The following is an 18877-nucleotide window of genomic DNA, read 5'->3' as shown; positions in this document are numbered from 1 at the left end:
GGAGCTACGCGATGACGCGTAGAAGGGTGCGGAGCCAGAACGCCGCTGCTGCCGGACAGACCCGAAGGCAGAAGACCCTTCTGCGCAAGCGCATCTAATCGGACGATTAGACGCTGAAGTTAGACGGAGCCATGGAGACGGGGACGCCAGTGCAGTGCAATGCAGCACAAATGAGATTTGCCAAAAAGCTGTTCTCACAGGACGGATGTTTTCCGCACAGCCGCAGTGCGGAAATACAACTGCGTCGCGGTTTTAAAAGATGCAGCATGTTCATTCTTTGGTCGTTTCTGCAGTGCTTTTTTGTCCATAGACCTCTATGGACGCAGCCAAAACCGCACCAAATACGCAACAAAAGTTAAAAAAAGCACTACGAAAATCCGCAGCAAAATCCGCAAGCCCAAATTAACCTTTGAAGCCATTTTGCCGCAGAAGCAGTTCTTCTGCGTCAAAACTGCAACGGAAAAACCGCAACAAATCCGCCCTGTGTGACCCTAGCCTAAATGTTTCATCTAAATGATATAAGCAGTAATGTCTCCTGCTGAAGGTTCAACATATAAAGACTTTTTGCAAGCTGAAGGAGACTTTCAGAATAGGTTTTTCTTTCTAGCGCCATCATTAATATATGAGTAGTAGTTGGATTGTTGCTTTGGTCTTCTAGTAATGGCTTAAGGCCTCTTTTACATCACGTTTGTTATATAAGAATGATACATCTAGATAGAAATGGGTTTAAGTGTCTAATGGCCAAATGTGCTAGTCGTTTGACTAGTAAATATCTGTGCTTTTTATTCCTGTACAGTATAGACTGATTTTAAGCAGCGACATTATACAATACTATAAAGTATATAATACAATATATATTCAACTTTTTCATTTTTCTTAATTACCAAGGAGTGATAAGTGAATCGTGAAAGGCAGAACATCTGCTGATCGATTGCAAGTGCTTGCATGTTTATGCTCACGGTTTCTGTAGAAGGTCTGGTCCTCAACATTAATATTTTCCATCCACCCGTTTCTTTAACAGCGTAATATATAAACTGTATATTTAGGGAGGAAGTAACATCTTCATAAGCTGCTCTAGCTTTAAAGTTGAGGAGTACTATCTTTCTAGGTAAGGCTCAGTTCACATCTGTTTTAGGGCTTCAGTCATAATTCTGTTTCTCTGCTCTGTTTTTAGAGCAAAGAAATGGGAGGGAAAAAAAAGCTTCCATTTCTTTCAGTTTCTTTTAGGTTTGCATTTTTTAACCAGTGCAAATGGTGCAGCCTGCAATGTTTGTTTTTGTTTAACCCCTTAGTGACGGCCCAATAGTGTTTTTACATCCTGCCATTGCAGGATGTGTATGAAGGAAGATAGCTCTGCTATCTCCCTCCATACAGCGTGAGCGTCAGCTGTTTACTACAGCTGACACCCGTGGGCAATAGCTGCAATCGGCCGCGCGGGCGATAACCGCTATTAACCCTTTAAATGCCGCTGTCAATTCTGACTGCGGCATTTAAATCCCCCGGTGAGATCGGGGGAGCCGTGCAGGTGTCATGGCACACGGGGGCCTTCTGAAAGGCCCCAGGGCTGCTTTAGGCGACTGCCTATCAAGCCATTCCCGTAGGGTGGCTTGATAGACTGCCTGTCAAAAAGCAGTATGACATAATGCTATAGCATTGTGTCATACTGCAAGAGCGATCAAAGCATCGCTGGTTGTGGTCCCCCCTGGGGACTGAAAGAAAGTGTATAAAATAAAAAAAAACAATAAAGTTTTACTAATTATTTAAAAGAAAAAGTAATAGTTCAAAAAAAGCCCTTTTGCTATATTTGCAATGAAAGAATCTAAATAATAAAGCAAAAATATGTATTTGGTATCGCTGCAGCCATAAAAGTCTGATCTAGCAAAGTAGCACATTATTTACCCCCACACGGTGAACATCGTCCAAAAAAAAAATATCGCCAGAAATGCGCTTTTTTGGTCACCCTGTCTCCGAGAAAAAAAGGTAATAAAAGGTGAACAAAAAGTCGATTTGTATACAAAAATGGTACCAACGGAAACGTCAGGACATACCACACTAAATGAGCCCTCACACAACTATGTCGCCAAAAAAATAAAAAAGTTATTGTGTGCAGAAAATGGGGACAGAAAATAATTTAAAAAAATTAAACCTCTTTAAAAAAATACTACAGCAAAAAAAAGACTATACAAGTTTTGTATCGTAGTAATCGTACTGACCCATAGAATAAAGTTATCATGTAATTTTTGTTGCAGTTTGTGCACCGTATAAAAACAGGACGCACCGAGAGATGGCGGGATGTCATTTTTTTTTTTCAATTTCTCTCCACTTAGAATTTTTTCTAAGTTTTTCAGTACATTATATGGTACATTAAATAGTACCATTGAAAAATACAACTTGTCCCGCAAAAAACAAGCTCTCGTACAGCGACGTCGATGTATAAATAAAATAAAGTACTTACGATTTTTTAAAGGGGGGGAGGAAAAAACGAAAATGGAAAAAAGCTGTCACTAAGGGGTTAAAAAACAGAAAAATAACCCAAAAAGATTTTTTTTTTTTTTTTTAAAACCCCATTGAAATAATTAGTGTAAAAAAAATCAGTTTTTTTTTTAAAGTTTTTAATTCAGTTTCTCTGCTCTAAAAACCCGAGCAGAGAAAAGGAATTGTAGGCATGAGCCCTTAGGGCTTAAGTCGTAAGAATGATTTTACCGTGTTATGCATGCCCCTTGTGTTACGCGGCAAATGGAGTCAATTAAGGTACGTTGTTTTCCCTTCCTTTACTCTATCCACATTAGTGTACATACATTGCATGTAACTATGCAATGCCACTATGAAACGGAGTGGAGAATTGGAGAAAAATCACACTTTTGTGAGATACGCAGTCATGCGCAGTGCCATACTCTGCAATAGCCGGCTCGCTGTCAGCTGCCACGGCTGTAAAATGCTGCGTGATCCACATGGCATTCTACGCACATACGCCCGCGTTAAGGAGTCGTAACGCAGATGTGACCTGAGCCTAACCAGTATGAGGATTTTAATTCTGATGATTGATATCCTTTTTCATACTGTCAGGTTGAACATCACTGCTTTCTTGATGGCGAAGGTGTCAGGCTTTCTGTAGTTTTCACTTGTCTTCTATGAGCTGGTTTATTGATCTGTTATAGCATGAGGCTATCTAATTCTCTGAATTGGTGTTTAAGATCTTCGCCTCTTACTTCCAAAACATTTAACATAGCAGCTTCTGCTTGTTTTTGAAGTAATTGATTCTTAATACAGATGTACATCAGAGAGGTATGTAGGCACATGTGTAATTTAGAGCGTCTTGCTGTGAACCTGTGAGTGTACCTACATAGTGTAAGACTACAAAGAGTCAGCCTGCCATAGTAGTAGTATAGCTGTTAGATGGGTTCTGTTATTACACAAATCATTTTCTGTCCTTACTAATGCATGGTGGTTATTATTTGCAAATGACATTTTAGAACTAATGAAGGTTTTTTCTTTCTGCAGGTAATAAAGAACATACCTCTGTGTTCTGGGTGCTGTTTAGCATTGTATTCGCTGCGGTTGCCATGTTGTGCAAAGAACAGGGCATAACCGTTCTGGTAAGAGAAAAGAAACATCGAAGGAAATAATTGTCCAGAACAGTAACATGCGTCACTGAGGTGAAATTATGTACAACAGTGACATTCTTTACCCAAAAAAACACCTTGTTCTTGCTGAAGATCTGTAAAGCCATGCTCACTATGCGTCTTTATACAATCAGAACACCAAAAACTGTTTGATTTATTAATGTCGCATTTAAATATTTTAGATTCTTTATTTTTTCATTCAGGCTGATGGTCTCTGGAAGTAACAAAAGATTATTGTCTTTCCTAGGGTCTGAATGCTGTTTTTGATGTCTTTGTAATCTGCAAGTTAAACATGCTGGAATGTATCCAGAAGGTACGGCACAGGGACAAAACCCCAGAGGTGAGTGTATTCAATTTCGCATTCCCTATTCAGAACAGATTCTGGGCTCCTCAGTTACTGCACAGTGTGATCTCATGTCTGTCGCTCAGTTGCATTCTTGAAAGAAGTCTTTTTATTGTAGAAAAAAAAAATCCCTTCTGCCCTTTGATTTTGATGTTACTGTGGGAATACATAGTCAATCTCATTTTGCTAGAAAGTAGCAAAAACCATATTTGCAAGGTGTGGTTGGGAAGTTACTTGGAATAAAACGCCGTTCTTATTTGAACACAACACAAGAAACTGTATTTCAATATTAGAAAGGAAATGTGTTCCCAGATAAAAGTGACCCAGTATATGTAAACATGGGAAAAAAGCCAGCCGCTGATTATATTGTCTCAGGTATCCTCTGTAGAACAATAGGAAGGAGATGTTTGTAGGCTGCTGCAAATTTAACATGGTATGAATACTGATATGTTCTGCATCTTCTACCCTCTCTGTAACAGAGTTTTTCAATCCTTAAAAAAGGGTTACTTTCAAGAGTCGGTTTTCTGGCAGCCGGAGGTATATGTATACTATATGTACGGTGGAGTATTATGGGAACAGGACCTCCAGCATTTACTGATGTTGACAACCCAGCATCTTTTGCTGAGAATCTAGTTGTGAGAGTAAGTACTAAACTTGTATTGGCCAAATAAATTGGTCCGACTTATCACAAAACGCTAAGGCATGGTATATTGTTTAATCCACATATGGTGTCTACAATCTTGCATTAGATCACATTGTTACCAGGCTTGAATGTGTTTGATTACCAGAGAAGGAATATTTGTATCCTTCAATGCTGGGCTTACGGTTTTTTCATTTATAAATTGCAGTACAAGGAAAACGTGAACTCATTCTTTTTGGCAATGATCATTTATGGTTGTAGGAGAACAAGCTAACAATGCATCTGATATGATTGGCTACAAAGCTGCACATGACAATCGCATGATTAAGCATGCAAGTCAGCTGATTGGTGGGTGTGCAGGGAGTAGGACACCTACCAATGGCCAATACTGAAGATAGGCCTTCAATATTAAGGTCCCCAAAAACTTCTTTAATGCTTTGCAAGTAGAGGGGGCTGCATTCTGTCTGGGTCTCCTACAAGCATAATAAATTATGGGGCTCCCAAATGCAGCATTTTAAAATAGAAATGGGTAACCACTACAGTCCTTTAGATAATGGAAGACTTGTACAGTTCTTTGATTATCATGAATAATACCCGAGTAATTTTGAAAAGCCTGCTTTGTTTAACACCCACCAAACTGTCAGATATATATTTTTGTCAATCGAGACCTGTCACATTAGGAGATTAACAGATGTGCTTGTGCACTCGAGTCTCTAATGTTGCAGCTACATGTCCCACTGTTCTGCATTAAAGTTTCATTGTGCTACGTACTACAGCAGTTCAGTTCTGACTAGCGGTTCCTGCAGCTTCTTCAAAAAATGACTTGCTTTCTCTTTGTGTTACAACGTGTGTAAGATTATCTCTTCGCAAAATAAAACACCTGAAACATGTTGCATGCCATAGTACCATATATTATACGGAATGCCATGCACAAGAATACTGCAGTGAACTCTTGTGCTATTGCTCAACACATATGGTAGAAAATGCCAGTATTAATCTAGCACCGTTCTACATTTATACCGGTATTTTGTAGTTGTTCTTCCACCATGTTGTTGGTGGCCATTGTTTGGTGCCAGTAGAGTACATGACACACTATTTGCAATTGACCATCTATTTTATCTGAATTCTTACATGCTAGATTTGTCTGATATCTTGTATAAAATTGTGTAATTGCTGCCCAAAACCACCAACTAATAGAATTGGACCATATTGTCTGTCTGATTTCCAAAATGTCTAAGGTATTCAGTGTACTATGAGCATTATGCGTAAAGGTCTTGCATATCCTAATGTAATGCTTTGGACATACAATATTTATTTTTTTAATGAACAGACTGAAAAAGATCAGGAATGAAAAATATATATTTTTTTTAGATTTAATATACTTTTAGCATACTTCATTCTGTGAAATAATTGGTCAGTTAGTCAGTCTATCTCTTAGTGCACCTGTACTGATAATTCTGTTAACACTGTATATGAGACATGGAATGATTTTTCTCTTAATGACAGGTAATAAACTATAATTACTATTATTCCTTAAATGGATGGCTACTGCTGTGCCCATGGTGGCTCTGCTTTGATTGGTCAATGGGCTGCATACCTCTTATTAAATCTCTCAGTGATTCTCGGATAATGGCACCAGCAGCACTTTGGTTCTGCTTGTTTGGCTTAATGTACCAAGCATTATTCTCAAGTAATGGCCAAACGAGAAGGTGAGTTTTCTGTATATCCCGAATAATGGAAGCATGGCTTATGTTTTTTTTTTTCCTGTTTGATCAGTAGGGAGTCAGTAACTCATGAAACCCACATTTCTAGACGGCTAATAAATGATAGAATAATTGTATTACTTTATATTGCAAAGTATCCTGCAGTCTGGCTTATCCATGGCTTGAAGAGTGCAGAGTAAACATATCATATGACAGTACAATGTTGCAATGTGCTTTGCTTTCCTTTAGCTCTGTAAGCATTTTTAAAGAAACCGGTTTATTAAATGTAGCATATATTCTGCTTTTGGAGGGAATAATGGATGAAAAAATGGTCAGACACATTATCCAATTAACAGTAGTAGTAGAAACCAATATCCTTACTAGAACATGCCATGCCCTGGTGAAATCTAATCACAAAGTTTGAATGTCTGGCACATAGGTTAAGTACATTGTGGGTTTATATGCTGTCTGTAGTAGAAATCGCAGACCTGAGCAGATACTTTTATTCCATACTTCTCATGTTTAGTCCGTAATGTATAACCGTACCCTGAGTTTATAGTTTATAAGATTTGTAAAGTTGACCTTCGAAAGAAACCTAAAGAGCACAGCGCAGTCTATACTTTTTATACCACATTATGTTCTTTTTAACTAAAGTCCTTGCTTCCTTTTTCTAATAACAGAATCCTAACTATGGGCTTGGGATTTCTCATTATACCTTTCCTTCCTGCAAGTAACTTATTCTTCAGAGTTGGATTTGTTGTTGCTGAAAGGGTCCTCTACCTGCCTAGTATAGGATATTGCATGCTACTTACTTATGGCTACGGGAAAATTTGTAAACAACTGAACAAAAAGGTAAGATTCTAAAAACTATTGCTTAAACAGTAATTTTTTTATTTTATTCTCATTCTTTATAACCATATTCCATATGTGCTGTAGTCAAAGCTAATTTTGCTTCTTGGGTGAAATCATTACTCAAAACTTTATAAAAGGAAAACGCCGAGAATTCTACTTGGTGGTAATAAATGTATTTAATATTCTAAATACAGATGTTAATGTAATCAGCACTTTTTCTTTTTCCTCCATATCTGTTTAGTTCTTGAGCACATCTATGTAATATGCTGTACTCTTGATCATCTATAAGGCAGTCAAAAGATGCATTTCAACAGGCTCCTTTTTGGGCACGAACATTTGCCCCATAATTTACTTCCCTGATATCAGATAATTTAAACTAGTCTGCTCGCTTATGCAAGCATTGCTATGGTTTGTTATCCACCATTCTGATATTCCTTGTGGCTTCCTCCAGTGCAATAAACCACTGAAAACATACATAGGACTCCAGTTGCAATGTGTGTATTATATGTATTCAGGATAACATTTCGAAGCACTTTTTATTTTTTTTATTTTAAGAAACTGGTGACTATAGTTGTTCTTGGAGTGCTGACTCTCTATCCGCTACGCTGCATCTATCGAAGTAACCAGTGGAAGTCAGAGGAGCTTCTTTTCCAAAGTGCACTGGATGTGTGCCCTCTAAATGCTAAAGTAAGTCAGTTCAACTTTTTTGCTGTCGATTGCAGCTTTTTCACCAAATTAACAGTCAAAGACACTTTAGGCTGTGCTCCCGTAGACTTGTATTGTTGTGTTTCTACATCCTGCAGATATTCACTCTGGTCAGTGGAAAAAAAGGATTTCCAATGGCATAATGTATTTTGGTTTGTGCTTTTTGTGGATTTTTTTTTTCTTTTATTTAATGTATTCTTTTTCTAAATTAACGATACTGAGGGCATGGCATTTTAATTTAGGGAATAGGCCTCAATGAGAAAAAACTACACTGCCTAAAAATGGATCTATAAATTGCATTTTTAAAATAAAATTGATCAAAAACACTACATGACTACCCAGAATACATTGCAGTTATTGCATGGGTTTTATAAACACGTCATAACACTTTGTACCAACCTGAACGTTATTGCCTAAATTGACTTGCTTTAGTTAATAAAAAATGCCCTAGTGTTTGCTTTGTGTGTTATTTACTACCCAATTCACATCAGTTGCCAATAGTCTGTCTATGGGGCTTTCCTGAACGTTCTGGTAGGGAGATAAGCTGTAGTTGGTGTTTTAGAAGTTTCCTCTCCTTATTTCAATAAACATGATTCTAATGGCCCCACCTCCAGGGGTTTATTGTATATGCTTCAAGGTTTAGCACTTTGTCTTAGGGCTAATGCCCACGACCAGATTTTTACCGCGGTTCCCGCGGCCGTAAATCCGTGGTGGAATTCCGCAGCAATTAGGTTCTATTGAACCTAACCTGTCAATGCCGACACGCGGAATTTTACCACATATTTACGACGCGGGAAACAAATCTCAGCATGTTCTATTTCCCGCGGATTTACGCTGCAAGAGGTCACCACTAACATAGTATTAATGGAGACTGCGGAAAAACATTCGTTTTTCCGTGATCACCAGCAGCCGCGTTTTTTTTACGACCGCGGGGGAAATCCACAACGGCCGTGGGCATGAGCCCTTAATCCAATTGGGGAATTTTGTACCACTGTTTTGGGTTGCAGGTTGTCAATTTCTTTGCATTAGGCTGCCTGTCCACGGGTGTTGCGGTATCCTGCTATGAGGAAGGTGTGTGTGTGTGGCTATCTTTTAATCCTACTGTAGATATTTGTAGGTCACTATCTCAGCATATGTTCTAGCATTTTAGCATGCTCCTCCAAATCACCTAGGTAAAAGAATATATATAAATATATTACTGGTGACAAGTCTCTGTTACTAGATTTCCAAAGTGACGTAGGCAGCTACCACTACCGTGTTTCCCTGATAATAAGCCCTACCGTGAATTTTTTTTTGCGGGGGGGGGCTTAAAATATAAGCCCTTCCCCAAAAATGAGCCCTAGCTAAGAAAAAAAAAATACTCACCTAGCACCCGGAGTTCAGGTCCCTCATGTTGGGCTGCGGTGCTGCTGCAGGCTTCAGTGTCCTCCTGTAGAGGACTGGTTAATCAAGCGCCGCATCAGCCAATGAAAGACAGCGCTCGATTAACCAATCACAGCCATTCAATGTCATTCGATGAATGTCTGTGATTGGTTAATTGAGTGCCACATCAGCCAATTGTAGCCTTAGCTTGCTGGAGGCAGGGTATTCAAGCCCCACTGCCAGGAAGATCTACTCTGTCGGCGTTCCGGAAGACATCGAAGCCTGCATCAGTGACGGAGACCAGCGCGAGGACCCGAACGCTGGCTGCTAGGTAAGTATTATAAGACACCATGCCTCTTTTGCGGCAAAAATTTATATAAGACTGTCTTATTTTCGGGAAAACCCAGTAGTGACACCACCCTTTTCCAGTATGCATTGTGACACCTCTCTTCTGTTGCTAAGCAATTGTGTCTTATAGAATGCTAAGTAATATTTGGAGGGTGGGAAAAAACTATGGAGTACATATGTACTTTTATGTTGTAAACTTGAACTTCTCTTTCAAAAATAATTAGAGTTTTTTTTATTTATTTATTTTTACAAGATACCAATGTAGAAATATTTATGTGGAGTCACACAGGCTTATGGAGATAGGGACAGAGTAGCATTCAAATGCTGTAATAATGCCTCTCCACATAGCATGGCTTACCATTAAACATTGTGATTATCTTCTGAACGGACTGAAAGCCTTTCAAGGTAGATGTACTCGTATGAGAGAAGCTACAGTTTTGCATAGAGGGCAAAAAAATAAATGTTTTGGTCTTTGTGTTAAAAAATAGAACATGGCTTCATGAATATTATTTCAATTATGTATTTTTTTAAATACTCGACAGGTGCACTATAATATAGGTAAAAATTTAGCAGATCGAGGTCTTCAAGTAGATGCCATTAAATACTACAGAGAAGCGATAAGGTAATGCCATCTGTTTTTATAATACTTTTTAATTTTAACATGTGCATTGGTTTTTAAATGTATACTGGCAAATCCCAAGACAATGGTAACTTCTATGGAGTTGAGCAGGTTTTCTCTGTGCAAATGTGAACACAGCCATACTAATTTTAACACTGCCTCTTTGTACATTGGGACATACTTGGGAAGGTGTTAAAGAGCCACTCCAGTGAAAATGCATTTCTCAATCCCTGCACTCCTCACCTGATTTTCTGACACTCTAGACATCTTCTATGTGTATTGCACTCATTTCCATGCAGTGGAACCTCCTGTCTGATATTTATTAGGCACCATATTGATTGATAGATTCTGTTGTGTTAGCATCAGCACAGCATCACAGGATCCGTTCGAGCCAGTACAATATTTGGCTGATGGGAGGATAATGTGATTGGCTTGTTTAGGAGCATATAGATGGTAATAATAAAGATTAGAGATGAGCGAGCATACTCGCTAAGGGCAATTGTTCGAGCGAGCATTGCCCTTAGCGAGTACCTGCCCACTCGAGAGACAAGGTTCGGGTGCCAGCACGGGGAAGCGGTGAGTAGCGGCTGTCAGCAGGAGGGAGCGGGGGGGAGAGGGAGAGAGAGATCTCCCCTCCGTTCCTCCCCGCAGCTCCCTGCACGCCGCCAGCACCCGAACCTTGTCTCTCGAGCGGGCAGGTACTCGCTAAGGGCAATGCTCGCTTGAGCAATTGCCTTTAGCGAGTATGCTCGCTCATCACTAATAAAGATCATAAGTATACGATCGGGAAGGATGAACTGTTATCTTCTTAATTATAAGTGTATAATAGGAGCCTCTAGTCATCAGCAGTAAATGTGATGAGAGTGTTTTTCCCCCACACCATGTGAAGAGCCTGTGTGGTACAGTCCATATATTATCATCATACTGGAATTCTAATTATTTGACCAAGTGACTTCTTGAGGTAACCTAAAACCAAGTAATATGATCAAATGACCCACCTAAAGAGAAGTAGATTCCTTTCTGTCAAAAAATTCCTGACTGTTACACTAGCCAACTAGATACATAATGAATTGAAAAAAAGTCGCCATAGTGGCCCTTTAACCCTTTTAAGGACCAGGCTGTTTTTGGTCCCGAAGGACCAGACACTTTTTAGGGCAGTAAAACCACCGCATAGGTAAAATCACTTTTTTTTTTGCTTTTTGTTTTTCCTTCAGCTACCAAAATTACTTTTGCTGCATTTTTTTGACACATAGGGATATATGGATTATATAATTTTTTTTTTGTATTTTTTTATTTTATATGGGTGTCAAAGGCAGTACATGTAATGGGTGTCGTGAGACCAAATGTCCTTCAGCCAAGTGATTGGAAATGGTTCCGACAGGCACTGAGATCTGTAACGATGGTTCCACCTGTCTCTGGATGGAGGACAATGAAACAGTTGGAGCTTCTCATGCTTGTTGGATGATCAGATGATCCTTTCTACTGATAATATGTCAAGAGGATCTTGAGCCTTGTCTCCTTTGTATGTCTCTCACATTCCCTGGTCCCAACACCTCCTTACAGTCTGATTAGAATGGCCCAGGTGGTGGGCAATTAGTCCATACTACCAGCCAGCTTCTTGCATTTCAATAAATGTCATCCTTCCTTCCCTCCCTCCCTCCCTCCCTGTTAACTGAACGAGATTGATTGCGTCATAGAGACTTCTAGTGGTCAACAAGTTGCCTCTGAGAGCCTTTTTTATAAAGGCCTATTTACACAGAGCAATGATCGCTCAAACGACAGTTTGAGTGACAGCTTTGAACGATCATTTTGCATAAACTATTAAGTAGCTACTCAGCTACTTAATAGCTTATTACCGTGTTTCCCCGAAAGTAAGACAGTGTCTTACTTTCTTTTTATCCCCAAAAGCCCCACTATGTCTTACTTTCGGGGTATGTCTTATAAAAAAAAATCATTACTCACCTCCCCCGGCGTTCTGTCGCGCTCCGGCAGGATGTCGCTCGCTCCTCGTCCCCGGCGCAGCATTGCTTTCTGAATGCGGGGCTTGAAATCCCCGCCTCCAGAAAGCTAATACACACGCCGTCAGCCAGTTACAGCCATTCAATGACAGCATTGAATGGCTGTGATTGGCTGAAGGCGCACGTGGCTTCAGCCAATCACGCTATTCAATGACATCATTGAATGGGTGTGATTGGCTGAAGTCACGTGCGCCTTCAGCCAATCACAGCCATTCAATGATGTCATTGAATAGTGTGATTGGCTGAAGCCACGTGCGCCTTCAGCCAATCACAGCCATTCTGTAACTGGCTGACGGCGTGTGTATTAGCTTTCTGGAGGCGGGGATTTCAAGCCCCCGCCTTTCAGAAAGCAATGCTGCGCCGGGGACGAGGAGCGAGCGACATCCTGCCGGAGCGCGACAGAACGCCGGGGGAGGTGAGTAATGATTTTTTTTTTTTCTACGGTATGTCTTACTTTCGTGGTACGGCTTACATTGGCCGACCCCCCCCTGACACCCCCGATACGTCTTACAATCGGGGGTGTCTTACTATCGGGGAAACACGGTAGTGTGCAGATAAAGCCTTCAGCTGAATGCAGTTAATAGCCCGAGGGCTCTCATCTGCGCTCAGATCCTGTTTTCCAACGGGGAACAATGCTATCAGCACTACCCGTGGAGAACTCCTGATAAGACCGCACACAAAGATTTTTAGGTTGGCCTGAATCTAACGATCAGCTAGCAGTGCACGATGGCCGCACGTTTAGACGCAACGACGATCGCTCAAACAGTCGCTTTTTAGTAATTTTTGAGCGATCATCGCTCTGTGTCAATGGGCCTTAAGCCAAGAGTGAAATAACTTTTAGGGCCTCAGGTGGCAAGACCTTTGATTTAATCATACCACAACTCTAATAATTTACATATCTACCTGAAGTGTAACTGCATGCTAGGTATTGCAGCTAAACGACACCACCTTCTAGGTGCTTGATTTTTTTTTTTCTTTTTACAAGAAGTGTAACGGCGGCTGCACACAAATGTATGCAAATTGTGTGCACCCAAGTGAAATGTATTTAATGTATAGAGGTGGCTTTATTTTTGTGCATGGAACACTAACCTGCTGTAACTTCAAAAGGTTATTTAGCCTATGCTTTTGTGCTGTATTTCACGCATTTGCGCACCCCCTGTGGGTGCCTTCTATGGGACCCTTTGGAGCGCAGATGTGCATATAATAGAGATGTACTATTTTTTGCGTGCGCAAAAAAAGATAATGCGAATAAATCTATTGAAATTCGTGAGAAGCCGCCCTAAGGCCGATGTCACGCAAATGGATTTGAATTGCACAATCGACATCTTTTGTGGAAGATCAATGGTGAAACCAGACCATTGAAAGGGCACGTATTTTCAAATTTCCCTTCACATTCGTGGGTATGAGTTGCGTATTCCGTGAGCGAAAGAAAAATCGTAGCATGCTCAATTTTAGCATGGATGGCATCCGTTGAAGTCAATGTATACGCAATTAAAATTGAGAGAGACGCACACTTTCAGGTGTCATTCCCTGCCTGCGATCTTTCCTCCGAGCGGTCAATATGCTGTGCATATGCTTACATCTGCATGGAAAATCTCACACATCCGGCAATAAATGGGTCCATACCAAATTCGTTTCCATGTGGTTCACAGGTCTTCCACTGCGGATTGCCGCATGCGGAATCTGACCCGTTCATGTGAGCCCAGCCTAAGGCCTCATGCCCACAGCCACAACGGACTCCACCAGCGGAATATGGCACCGGAGTCTGCCACGGCCCCTTTTAAAACCTCCATATTCACCTCTCCGGATCGGCTGTGCGCGTCCCACCTGCCAGGCTGGTGTGCATGCACAGTTCAGCGCGTGACACGCTGGCAGTGTGGGACGACGCGGCCGGCGGGGACGTGTATTCACGTGATGCATCTGCTGTGCTACAGCGGAAGTATAGCATGATGGCCGGCTTCCATTGACTACAGTGGAAGCCAGCCACACGTATTCCCGCGGCAAATAGAGCATGCCGCGTTTTCTTTCACGCTGCGGAATTCCGCGATGGAATTCTGCAGCGTGAACATTGAGCTCAATAGAACCTAATAGCTGCGGGACAACACAGCAGATTTCCGCCACGTAAAACGCAGCGGAAATCCGGTCGTAGGAATTGGCCCTGAGAGAAATAAAAGGGAAATAAGTGCAAACTGGATGGACAATGTGGTGTTTTTCTGCCATCAGTTTTCTAGCTTTCAAATGTGTTGTGATGTTTGTAAAACAGTTTAATGTGTTTTTAAACAACGTATATATTCTCTAAGGGCATATTCCCACGATTTTAGTGTGAATTTTCCGCTGTGTGAGAAGGTAGCCTTTATGTAAAATTTTTTTCAAAACCTTTATTGGTGAGTTGTGTGTTTTTTTTTTTTCTTTCAGATTTTTATGCCCCTATTTAAAAATGGCTATAAGAAGTTTCTCCCCTTGATAGCTAGTGCTGGGAACCATACGTGGGAGGTTTAGCTTTAACATTGTACTTGTACATACCGTGGTATAATTCTTGGGCTTGTTAACCATTTTACTGCTAGCTATTTCCTATTAAGGTGAACATATATGTTTGCCTAGGCTGATTTAAGAAACACATTTATATTATTACTACAACATGGTTCACTTCACATGAGACTCTGCCTGCAGTACCACGCAGGGCCGCTGAACAATGTATGGAGCTGTCTGCTACTGACAACAAAGCTGCTCTGTACATTTAGAACACTGGTCCCAGTGAGCAAACCCGCACCAATGAGCTGTTGATTACCTATTCAGAGGATAGGTCAAACTTACAAGTAAAACAACCCCTTTAACCCTTTCCAATCCAATTTGTATCCTGGTTTTCCTAAGGTGCTTACTTTTTTTTTCTGCTGTTATAAAATGGCGCTATATGCTGGCGAAAGCCAGTACTGCATGAGGTGACACATTTATATGGACTCAGTGGATTGGAAAGGGGTTAAATCCTGTAGTCTTCACAATAGACTAATAATTCCTATTTTATAGAGATCACTTCACAGAAGACCTTTCATTATTACAGACAGTTCCCTCCAATCTATTGTTCCCTATGGTTAGTGTGACTGCCATAAAGCATATTTATGAATGCTGTAATAGTAGACATAGCTGCCACCATAATCGTGTGCAAAAAAAGTACTACAATCCAAGAAATAGATTAGAAAAGAGAAATCAATGTAAATTTAAGCAGGGTTAAAAGAGAACCTACTCATTCAGTAGTTTATGAGCTTCTGTAAATATGCAGGCTATTCATGTGGAAATGATGCTTAGAAGGTTTCTATTACAGTTAATTATTTTTAGTTTCAGATCTATTTCTTAAATAAAAGAATTAATAGGGTTGCATGTGGTCATTTAGATGTACTTTGCACTGTGTTGGATATTGAGCTATAATATCGCAATATTGTATATCAAGTTTGCATGAAGAAGTGGTCTGGGGACAAAAAAATTAAAATGTGCCTTAGCCCTGTATAAAAATATCTTTTTATAAAGTCCTACCTCACCTGATTCCCTGCAGCTCCCGTTCCAGTTGTGCTCCGCTCCCTTGTCACACTCTTCGTCCACGTTCAGCGAAGATATCCCATCGCAGAGTTCTATGACTGCTGCAGTAAATTACCAGCTGTATGTAACTTAGGATCAGCCGGTAATTGGCTGCAGCAGTCATTTGACCCTGTGACAGGTTGTTATTGCCAGAGGTGAAATAGTTCAGTGGAGTGATTGGGTGAGGAAAGTGACATTTTTCTACAGTGCTGAGCATATTTAAATGCCGTTTTTTTTCTCCGTAGATTATCCCTTTTAAATGTGCAGCCTGACCTGTTTCATTCTATGTAATATTTAAAATCTCCAGGTTAAATCCAAAATATGTGCATGCAATGAATAATCTGGGCAACATACTTAAAGAAAGAGATGAACTCTACGAGGCAGAAGAACTCTTGTCCCGAGCTGTGTCAATCCAGTAAGTTAAATAGGGTAAACTAAAGGTGTATAATAAAGTTCTCTGTGTTACAGATCATGGCCTCTTATTTAATTGTGTGTTTGTTTCTTTTATAGATCAGATTTTTCTGCTGCATGGATGAATTTGGGGATTGTACAGAACAGTCTTAAACGGTTTGAAGAAGCTGAAAAGAGCTATTTAACTGCAATCAGATATAGAAAAAAGTATCCAGATTGTTACTACAACCTGGGGCGACTGGTAAGTATCTTTCATCATTACACTTACTATTTCCAGAAAAAAAAATTCATTTCCTGAGCTGAACGATGATTGTTCAGTGTAAAGAGCAGCCGTTCAGTATTGAACAGCTGCTATGTTAAGTCAATGGAGAGGGGCGGGCGAGCACGAGAAAGGAAATCTCCTGCAGCCTCTCTGCCCCCTACTGGCCGCTCTGTGAGCGGGCCAGAAATACTAGCTTCTGTGCAAAATCACAAAGCGAGTGTATGTGGGGATGAGTGTCAGGCATCGTTTGCCTGATATTCGTCCCGTCTAAATAGGGCTTGTGTTCTGCAACACAGACTGGCCCAGGCTCTGTCCAGTCAATTAGTCTGATCCAGCAAATCTAGCTACAAGAAGGCTCCTTGGCATGAGGGGACCTCCTTCCTCTCTGATGGGTGGAGGTGTGGTGCCTGATGACCTTGGGCATACAGCGACACTCCATGATTTTCTTTGTGACATGGGGACGTTGCCAGCATCTGACATCATTACGCCAGATTGTGTCACTTCTGCTGGGACGCTATGGCGAGTGCATGATGCGGCAAGCCATTTCAACTAACTGTTTCCTCTGAAATCTATGCTGGATTTCTGGGTTCCTGTGAATGAATTCCATCCCATCTGCAGCCTGCTGGACCTAATTCTGCCTCCAACTCAGGGAGAGGAACTTTGCCCCCTTTCTGTCTTGCAAGCTTTTAAAATTAAGTCTTTCTATCTTTTCTTTTTAGTGGGTCAAGGATAGAAATTCAAAAAAGGGACCTGGTAATAAATGTGCAGTGTGTATGTATATAATAATAATCTTTAAATGCCCCTCTTCACTCCCCCCTGATAACATGCTCCCTGTCCTACTGAATGCAATGCCTGGTAGCCGCCATCAACCACCCCTTGCAATTATATGGACTCAGCTACTATATGGCCTGACCATTGTCTGTGTGTATAGCATCCCACACTCTCCACCTCGCCATACGGTGTACATCTCCAGCCCCTTTACCTTCTGTATCACCCCATTATCTGTAGTATGTAAGCTCATTGGAGCAGGACCCTCACCCCTACTGTCTCCATCAACTGATTACTACATGTAACCCTGGTTTTATATCTGGTTTCCCTGTCTTGTAAGCGCTGCAGAATATGTTGGCATTATATAGATAAAGATGATTATTATACAATTATGGGATCTGTCGCTGCCTGGCAGCTGTCTAGAAGGCACTCAAGGCCTTGAACACAAGTGTTAAACAGAAATGTGAAATTCGTATTAGGCAATATCGTTATGTTGGGCTACCTCAACAACCAAGGAGGCACTATAATCAGCCTTCTACTCTAGTGGGAAGAATGTTTCCTTGGGCCGAAGATCATCTACTGTGAATATCGGCCCTTCACCTCAAAGGGTGGAAAATATATTACTTGTTTTTCTCAGCAAAAATGTCTTGTATAAAAAAAAAAATAATAATAGCATAACGGAGAAGTAGGGAGTTCTGATAATCTTTTTTTTTTTTTTTTTTTTTCTTTTGCCAGAAGATGGAATTTCCAGTAAAAAGATTCTATTGCCTGTTTACATTTAGAGCTTCTAGTTTGTCTTAATGAATTTCCTAGCCTTGAACAAAAGGCCTCCTATACACTCCCCTCCCCTGTTTTCCTTCATTACAGAAATCTTAGGCTAACTTTACACGGGCGAGCACGATATATGAATTTCCTGAGGATGCAAGGCGTTTTCATGTCAAAACAGCCTCACATCACGTTAGGAATGAAGGGATCCTGACTAGAGATGAGCGAGCATACTCGTCCGAGCTTGATGCTCGTTCGAGTATTAGGGTGCTCGAGATGCTCGTTACTCGAGACGAGCACCACGTGGTACTCGTCTCGATTAAACGAGCACTGACCATTGAATTCAATGGAGCCAGCAATACAGCCGGCTCCATTGAAAGCAATGGCCTGCCGGCGAGCGTGGGATGAATTGTCGGGAAGGGCTTAAATATATAGCGGGACCAATCAGATGAGAGGCAGCAGTCACTCACCCATTCATAAATTCATGAATGGGTGTGTGAGTGGAATCTGCCTCTGATTGGTCAGGCTGTGACCAATTAGAGGCAGCTCATTCAGCAGACGGAGATTTTAAATCCCCGGCTGCTGAATACTACTCACAGCTGTTCAGAGCAGTTCAGGAGGACTGCCGCTGGCCGCGCTGAACTCCGTCTGCCGGGACCAGGTGAGTATATATATATTTTTTATTTTTACACATTTCTGGATGAATTGCAGGGAAGGGCTTATATATTTAACCCCTTCCCGACAATTCATCCCGCGATCGCCGGCAGCCCGTTGCTTTCAATGGAGCCAGCTGTATTGCCGGCTCCATTGAATTCAATGGGCTAACATCGTTCTTCTCTGCCACAGCTGTTACAGCTGTGGCAGAGGAGAACGATCTTTATGCTGACA

General features: G+C 41.0%; 1 protein-coding gene across 1 annotated transcript in view; it reads left to right on the top strand.

Moving 5' to 3' along the window:
- The window catches only part of TMTC4 (transmembrane O-mannosyltransferase targeting cadherins 4), a 59886-nt gene that overhangs the window by 28615 nt on the left and 12394 nt on the right, over positions 1-18877 (top strand). Inside the window, exons 6-14 of the mRNA XM_066580164.1 lie at positions 3502-3596; positions 3871-3963; positions 4446-4607; positions 6113-6315; positions 6990-7161; positions 7717-7848; positions 10119-10198; positions 16091-16198; positions 16294-16435. Of these exons, the coding sequence (XP_066436261.1) occupies positions 3502-3596; positions 3871-3963; positions 4446-4607; positions 6113-6315; positions 6990-7161; positions 7717-7848; positions 10119-10198; positions 16091-16198; positions 16294-16435 (1187 nt within the window). The remainder of the gene's footprint in view (positions 1-3501; positions 3597-3870; positions 3964-4445; positions 4608-6112; positions 6316-6989; positions 7162-7716; positions 7849-10118; positions 10199-16090; positions 16199-16293; positions 16436-18877) is intronic.

This window comes from Eleutherodactylus coqui, chromosome 1 (assembly GCF_035609145.1).
Source record: "Eleutherodactylus coqui strain aEleCoq1 chromosome 1, aEleCoq1.hap1, whole genome shotgun sequence".
Classification (NCBI taxonomy): domain Eukaryota; kingdom Metazoa; phylum Chordata; class Amphibia; order Anura; family Eleutherodactylidae; genus Eleutherodactylus; species Eleutherodactylus coqui.
The sequence above is the reverse complement of the archived record's forward strand: the minus strand, read 5'-3'. Positions and strand labels throughout refer to the sequence as shown.